The sequence below is a fragment of the Trachemys scripta genome, unplaced genomic scaffold (genome assembly GCF_013100865.1).
Source record: "Trachemys scripta elegans isolate TJP31775 unplaced genomic scaffold, CAS_Tse_1.0 scaffold_130, whole genome shotgun sequence".
Classification (NCBI taxonomy): Eukaryota; Metazoa; Chordata; order Testudines; family Emydidae; genus Trachemys; species Trachemys scripta.
Window position 1 is genome coordinate 1 of NW_023260503.1, and position 8,234 is coordinate 8,234.

Genomic DNA, 8,234 nt, shown 5'->3' on the forward strand with positions numbered 1-8,234 from the left:
CACCCATACTGACACTGACACACTCACAGCCACACACCCTCTGACACCAACAGCCGCACCCCTACTGATGCCACATACCCACTGACCATGACACACTCACACCAACACACTCACAGCCACACACTGACACATTAATAGTCACATACCCAGTTACACTGACAGTGACACACTCACACCAACACACCCACAGCCACACACTGACACATTCACAGCCACACACTCACTGAAACCAACACACTCACAACCACACACCTTCTGGTGCAACATTCACACTGACATGGACACACTCACAGCCACACGCCCATTCACACCAACATTCACAGCCACACACTGATACACTCACAGCCACAGACTGACACACTCACAGTCACTTAAACACGCTGACACAACCACACCGGTACTGATGCCACATCCTCACTGACACCGACACTCACAGCCACACACTGACACCGCCACACTCACCGCCACCCACTCACTCCCAGACTCACACTTCCAGGGGCCCCTTTGCACACACGCCCCCGACACACCCACCCCCGTGACTCCACGCGGCGGGGCTGCCTCTGCCCAGCCAGCTCTCCTCTTTCGGGCACCGGGAGCTCCGGGGCTGAGGCTCCGGGAGGCGGCGGCGCCGTGGGGCGCACGAGGCAGGGCCAGGAGCCCCGGGGGGGCGCAGGGCCAGCTGGGGGCCGGGCAGGGGCAGGTCGGAGCCGGGCACGGAGCTCAGACCCGCTCCGGTGACGCAGGCGCTCGGCTCCCAGAGGAAGGGACCAGGCTGCCGGGCAGCGGCTCAGCGGGGAGCCCGAGCCAGCCATGCCGTGGGGCGCCGCCAGCGGGGCGCAGCCCGGGGCGCCCCGGAGCGCGGCAGGGGCCGCCCGGGGAGCCGCGCTGGAGGCGGCCCCCGAACTGGCAGGAGCCCGCGGGCAGGATGGGCCCCGCCCGGAGCAGGTAACCGGGGCCCGGGCGATGCCGCGGGGCAGGGCGCGGCGCGGCGCGCAGCGGGCGGCTGGTCAGCACCATGGAGAGAGGAGCCGGGTCCGCTCCCTGGCCCCGGCCGCTGGACAGCTCCAGCCTGGAGCGCGGGCCCCGGGGCCGGTGGGTGCGGAGGGGCCGAGCCGGGTCAGCAGCTGGCCGGGCAGGGAGCGGAGCGAGCTGGAGAAAGCCGGGGACCGGCGCTCCGGGGACTCCCGCGGGGCTGCGCCGCGTCCTGCCCCGGCTCCGGCCGCTCGCCGGCGGCTTGTGTCAGGGGCTCAAAGTTTCCGGGTTTGCCCCGCTGCGCCAGGCTGGGTCCGCCTGGGGGGCTCCGGCCGCTGTCTCCGGGGCCCCCTGCCGCCCGGGGGACAGGCCGTGCTCTGGGGGTGTCCCCTGGCGGGCGCCTGGCTCGGGGCACTGCCCCGGAGGGCGCCGCTTAGACAGGAAGGCGCCCGGCGGGAACTAAGCTGATCTCAGGGGCAGCTTCCCTGCGGGACAGGTCTCGGCTCCCCGCACTTACCCGGGAGACCTTTCCAGAGCGGCCCCTGCCCCCACCCCCGTACACTTCTATTCCACCCACTCTCGGGGGCTAGCGACAGAGCCGGCTGCGGGGTGCCCCGGAGCTGCAGCCCTGAGCTGGGGGGAGTGGAGAGGTCCCCCACCCCCTGCCATCCCAGGGGGCGCAGAGAGAGGCGGGGTCCCTCCCTGGCTTGCACACTGCGCCCAGGCCTCGGCAGCCTGGAGGGGGGTGTCAGCCCCGGTCTCTGCATTCAGGCTGGATCTGCGACTCCCACTGGGGCCTGAGGGGGGCAAGTGCCCTGCTGCCTTGGGGGTCCGCGGTGTGATTTCCCTCCCTGCCGGGGAGCGCTGCACCTGCCGCACACGCTCCTGAGTGGCGGAGGGGGCACACGCCGAGGCCGGCAAGGACCGCTGGGGTCAGCTAGTCTGGCCGAGCCCTGCCCCCACATACCTCCTAGAGCTCGGCTTGTAGCAAAACATCCCATCGTGACTTTAAAATGACCAGTGATGGAGAATCCCCCAGACCCCTGGGAAATGTCCCACTGGCTAATTACTCTCACCAGGAACAACGGGCACCCTCTTATTTCCAGCCTGGATTTATCTAGTTCAACTTCTAGCCCTTGGCTCAGGCCCTATCTGTCTCTGCTAGACTGAAGAGCCCATTATCAAATAGTTGTTCCCCGTGTTGGTTATCCAGTCACCCCTTCACCTCCTCTTTGTTAAGCCAAATCAATAACGTTCCTTGAGTCTATCGCCCTTGGGCAGGTTTTCTAATCCTTTGACATTCTTGGAGATCGTCCCTGAGCCCTTCCATTTATCACCGTCCTTGAATTGTGGGCACCAGAACTGGACAGGGGATTCCAGCAGCGGTCGCACCAATCCAGAGGGGAAATAACCTCTCTGCTTCTACTCACAGGTCCCTTGCTCATGCATCCCATTTGGCAACACCCGGGGAGCTCACGTTCAGCTGAGTGTCCACCATGACCCTTGCCTCTTTTTCAGTCCCTGCTTCCAGGAGAGAGTCCCCCGGGCTGTAAGCAGGGCTGGCGTTCCTTGGCCCTAGCTGTGTGTCTTTACATTGGGCTGTATGAAAACACGTGCGGTTTGCTTGCGCCCAGGTTACCAGAGACCCCCCCCTGCTCGCCAGTTCTCCAGGTCGCAGGTGTGTGCTAGGAGCAGTGTGCTGGCCAAGCACACCCCCTTGTGGCCCTGCAGGGACACTGTCCCCAGCTACCGCTTGGTTTATTCCCAGACCCACACACTGAGAACAAGTATCCCCCCCTTGGAGGCAAAACTGCTCTTTAGCCCCGCCAACCCAACCCTTCTCCCGGGGTGCTCATTCTGACAAGCCTCTCCTGGATCCAGGAGCCCTTCCGCCCTCCTTCTGCAGCTGGGTTACTAGCCAGCTCCTCCTTCAGCTGCTCCCCACTCCAGGCAGTCCTAAGCAGGACTCCGGCAGCATGTCTGCCCTCCTTGGCCGGCTCGGCTTGGTTGGCTGGGAGCAGTACACGGCTCCTGGTCCGGGGCTGTTAAAGGAACAAGAGCCTGCCTCCTCTCTCCAAGGAGCTGCTTCTGGCATTTCCTGGGCCCTTGTGTACATCCCAACTCCCCAAACCATGCAGGGCCTGCCACGCAGCAGGGGCTGGCTGACCCCTGGTCCCTACCTGCCTGACGAGGACAGGCCACCCGGGTACAGGGCTCAGGCAGGAGGCCCCACTGAAAATCAAGCCGAATCTAGGAGGGATTTAAGCACCACTGCAGCCCAGGCCCACACTAGAACCTGGCAGCCGCTGTTCGGGGTGAGCTGACGAGATCAAAGCCCCAACAGGAAGCCTGGGAGCTGTAGCATTTCTGCTCCCAGGTGCCACCAGCCTTCCTGGGTGAAGGGGCAGCTCTGAGTTCTCTTGGGAGCTCAGGCCAGATGAAGAAGAGACAATGAAACACCAGACACGGGCAGTGGCTCCAGGCATCTCCAAACATAACTACATGCAGGTGAAGGAGCCAACGGAGCCAATGACATACGCACCTTAACAATACAGTCAGGACCTAGAGGCCCCCCAGGAAAATGAGGGGGGTGCACTATCCCTACAATGATTGCCCCCGTATCCACTGGAGAGCGGAGGGTGACACGGTGCCGCGATGACCTGGGGTGTGCGGGCGAGCTTTGCTGCAGTGCAAGTCCCGTCCTAGAAGAGAATGCAGCCCTTACCTGTAGGAAGGGAGAATCCAGGAAATACACACAGCTTGGGCCTACGGTACCGTGGGATTGGGGACGCAGACATACAGTCCCGAGTTCAGCTGTGAGCAGGATTTCATAAACATTAAGAGTTAGAAACGTACATCAGGCCCAGCTGCGACTCTTCACAGCCCAAGGTGTGGAAGGGGAGGTGTGCCACACCTGGATGACTAGGGATACCTCTCATAGGAGGAGTAAGTGCAGGGGCGAAGCAAACAGGCTGCAAGGCCTGCTGACCATCCAGTGGATGAAGATCCAGGAGACAGTCCATTTCTATGGATTTGGGGTCACCTCCCTCAGGCCCTGCCTTCCTAGGCCCTTTCCCACCTCAGCAGCACGGAGCTCAGGTCATCCCTTGTGGCCAGTGAGTCATGCTGAGGGGATGTCCCAGTGTATCCACCTTTTCCTTCCAAGCACCCCACATCCCACCCCATGAGTTTGGTGCCCACACGCAGGGCAGGGCACCCCTGAGCATTAATACGAGCTCATCATAAGAGGGAGATTTTGGACCAGGTCCTGTAGGCGACAGTGAAACAACCAAAATCCTCTCTGTATTTCACGAGGGCAGGTGCTGCCCTCCCACATAGAGGCGGATTTACTGCATGGGGCAGCGCAGATTTACGGGAGGAGCTGCTGGGATGGATTAAAACATCACATAGGGATGAACACACTCAGCACTAGCAATACGACACTAGTCCAAGGGGCTCATTTCAACAGGCTTTAGTTCAGGCCTCGAGTGATCAGCGTAGGCGCGTGGAGAGAGGGGTCAGCATAGCAGGGCCCTTTCGGAAGGGAATCTACATTCACCGGGCAGCCTCCAGCTCTTAGCACAGTTACTAATGAAGCAAAACTGGGAGAGAGCCAGCCAGGATAAGCAGAGAGCGAACCCCTCGGGCGTGAGGCCTGTAGCAGGGGCTCGGGGCAGCAGTGAACAATGAGCTAAAGCTCCAGACTCTTCCCAGGGGCTGAGCGAACAGGAGAGGAAGCACAGTGCCCAGCAGGCCAGCACGAGCCCAGGGCCAGAGCGCGACTAGCCCAGTGAGACAGGGGCCGAGGCAAGGCCGACCAAACCCATCTCTGCAGAGGGAGGAGACCAGGCTGCAAAGAACCACACGAGTTTGCCCATCAGGCTCCAGTTCTCCAGGGCCCATCCCCCTGGTATCTAGGAAAGGCGTTTCGGGGACTGAAACAAAGCCATGGACGGCAATCAAGGTGACCCCAACTGCTGAGCGTATGAGTGACGGGAGAGATTGTCACAAGCACCTAGGGGGTTTAGGAGCGCAAATCGCATTGACTCTCACTGGGCTTCACCCGGGGCACTCGGGAGCACGGTCCCATTGAAAGTCACTCGTGAAAAATCTCACGGGGTGTGAATAAAGCTCACTCCAAACCAGCGGAAAGTTCCAACCTTTTAACACCCACGGGGTTTCAATGGAAAATAAACGAGAGCATAAAGCCTCCAGTTTCTCCCTCTCAGCTCGGCTGTTATTGGCCAGGGGCCCGCACGGTGCGGGGAGCTGCACAGACCAGCCCCTGCCCTGCGGAGCGCTTATTACTGCCCGAAGCCAGTGGGACAGGCACTGGGGGGCCGGGAACAGAGCCGCTCTCTGAGCCAGGCCTTTGAGAGCAGGGGCTGACGCTGATCTCTCTGTTGCTTTAACAGGTGCCGGCTGCCTTTGCCCTTCCCAACCACTAGACCCTGGCTGGTGCGATGGAGGAAGCGATGGAGCTGCGGACGGACGGGAATTCCCTGCTAAAGGCGGTGTGGCTAGGCAGACTCCGGCTGGCCAGACTCCTGCTGGAAGGCGGGGCCTACATTAACGAAAGCAACGAGAAGGGCGAGACCGCTCTCATGGTGGCCTGCCGCACTAAACACGTGGACCAGCAGAGCACAAGCAAAGCCCGGATGGTGAGGTACTTGCTGGATAACAGGGCTGACCCCAACATCCAGGACAAGTCCGGCAGAACAGCCCTGATGCACGCCTGCCTCAAAGGAGCCGGGGAAGAGGTCGTTTCTCTGCTGCTGGAGAACGGAGCCGACCCGAGCCTAGAAGATCACTCCGGAGCATCTGCTCTGGTTTACGCTGTCAACGCAGATGACAAGGATTTGCTAAAGCATCTCCTGAAAGCCTGCAAAGCTAAGGGGAAGGAGGTGATCATTATAACTATGGACAAATCCTCGGCGGGTACCAAAGCTACCCAACAATACCTCCACGTCCCGCCATCGCCAGAGCTGGGGGAGAGGCAGGGCCCGGGCGTGTGCAAGGCGCCTTCGGAGAGTGAACTCAAAGCGTCCACTTCAGGCTCTTCAGTGGCTGCGAAGGAAGAGCCCTTCTTCCGCTTCCACTCCGCGCACGCCAGCGGCGGCCAGCCGGCCAAGGCCCTTCCCGAGCCCTGGTCTCCTACCAGGAAACTCGGCAATCCCAGAAGAGCCCGTTTGCCACAGCTGAAGAGGCTGCAGTCAGAACCGTGGGGCTTGATTGCACCTTCTGTTCTAGCCTCCTCCGCCCCTCCAGCCGAGGCCAAGGTGTGTGCCGGGGATGACATCACTCTGGGCATCAGTGACTTGTCGCTCTCCAGAAAGGTTTCCTTCCCCAGGAACGGCAGCAGTAAGAGCAAAGACCTGTCTCTCTTCCCTTTGGTGGATGACCAGGCTCTGAAGATCCCACCAACTTCTGTGCCAGGATCAAGGAATCCATCCTACGAAAAAGTTCAGCCCCTTCCTCAACGCGTAGCCAGGAGGAACGCGGTCCCCGCTGAGCCGGAGAACCCCAGCTCCGCCGGCTCGGGCCCCACACCCTTCAAAGACACCCTGCACCGGGGACGGCTGGGCACGGCGCATTACGATTCGGATTCACAGCTCTACTGCGACTCCAGCTCCGTTCTGGCTGATTCGGGGAAGGGGCCTTTGGAGAGAAACCAGCTCAACAGTTCCCATTCGGCTTTGTTCACCAGCTCCCGGGAATCCCTGGACAGCGCTCCCAGCACGTCTCCTGGGACGGTTCGCCGCAGGCCACCCAATCTGCTGGAAAGACGGGGATCTGGGACTCTCCTGCTCGATCACATTTCTCATACAAGACCAGGGCATTTGCCTCCTTTGAATGTAAACCCCAACCCGCCAATTCCCGACATCGGCTCTAGCAGCAAACCGTCTTCCCCGCTCGCTGCGGGCTTCAAACCCACAGTACCCGCTGCGCCGAGTTCACCGAGAAGGGCTGACTGGCGAGCCAAAAAGAAGTTGCTTCGGAGACACTCCATGCAGGTTGAGCAGATGAAACAACTCTCCAATTTTGAGGAAATAGTGGCCCAGTAGTTTGTATTTCAGTGGATTTTCCAGAAACACGTGCAAAGTCCCTGCTCTCTCGTGCTCCGCACAGTGGGGTCCCTGTGCCTGGCACCCCCTGCTCCAGGAGGGGCAGAGCAGGGTCTGATTCCCACAGCCTTGCACCTTGGGGGGCTGGGCACCGGGGCCAAGCCAGGAGCATTTAACACTCCCGTTGCCCAGCTGTGGAGACAACACCAGGTACAAACTGGGGAATCAGCACCAGGTACTAAAAGGATTTCTCTGCTACTGCCCCAGGTCTGGGCTTTGTTCCCAGGATGAATCTGGCGAAGGGCTGATTGTAGAGGAAGGTAGTGTGAGACACACGAGACTTCTCCCCAAGGAACATGAGCACCATTCCTTCAGTCTCCAGTTCTTTGTCCTTAATCTGTGTCTTTCCTACCCACACGGAGACAGTCCTGGGATCGCCAGTGCCTGTGGGGCTGGTGGACGTCTCAAGTGCCTACAGAACCAGAGCGGAGCTCACTGCTGCCAGGAGGAGGAAGAGCCGCGTCCCCCCGACACCTGCCCCGAGCCGGAGAAGGGACACAATTCTCTCTGCTTCCCAGAAATGCTATCGCTTGAACAGGCCAGATAACGGAGCAGATCCGGTCCTGGTGACACTCCGGTGCAACCAACGGGACTGCATCGGGGAGGTGTTCGGCCCGGCACCGTCAGGCTGCCAGGCCATTCCATTGCTCGGTGGGACGCTCTGCTGTGGGCGCTGCGCTGCCGGGGGGTGGGGGGCAGCGTTCCCCATCTCTAGCTCGTGGGAAGGGCGGGGGCCCAGGCCAGTGCTTAGCAGAGCAGGGCCCATGTATGGGGCCGAGGGCGCGTGGTGAATTCAGCCGCATGCTCCGCTCGGGGGAGGCGACTGGCTCTGTTCACATCCGTGAGGCTCAGAGGATTCCTACCCTGGGGCCATCTGACCCCGGCCCCCCCCGACAGCACACAGCCCCCCGCCGCTCTTCACACGAGAGGCTGTAGGGAGCCCCTCGCTGGGGTCCCCGGCCAGCTGCAGGGAGGCGAGTGAGGGGCTGCAGGGTCAGCCCCCGCCTGCCGCATCCGTGGTGACATAGGCAGCAATGTCACCCTCGGCTTCACTGCGGCTGCACCTGGGGCACAAAGGGGCCTCAAGCCAGTTCAACCCAGAACAGGGGGCTCCTCTGGTGACAGCACAGCAGCTCC

General features: G+C 61.3%; 1 protein-coding gene across 1 annotated transcript; it reads left to right on the forward strand.

Moving 5' to 3' along the window:
- Window positions 1-5,424: 5,424 nt before the first annotated feature.
- LOC117870283 (ankyrin repeat domain-containing protein 34C-like) lies at window positions 5,425-7,777 on the forward strand. Its single transcript, XM_034757377.1, has one exon. It carries the CDS (start codon window positions 5,436-5,438, stop codon window positions 7,035-7,037), a length of 1,602 nt encoding a protein of 533 aa, XP_034613268.1. The 5' UTR covers window positions 5,425-5,435; the 3' UTR covers window positions 7,038-7,777.
- Window positions 7,778-8,234: the final 457 nt, after the last annotated feature.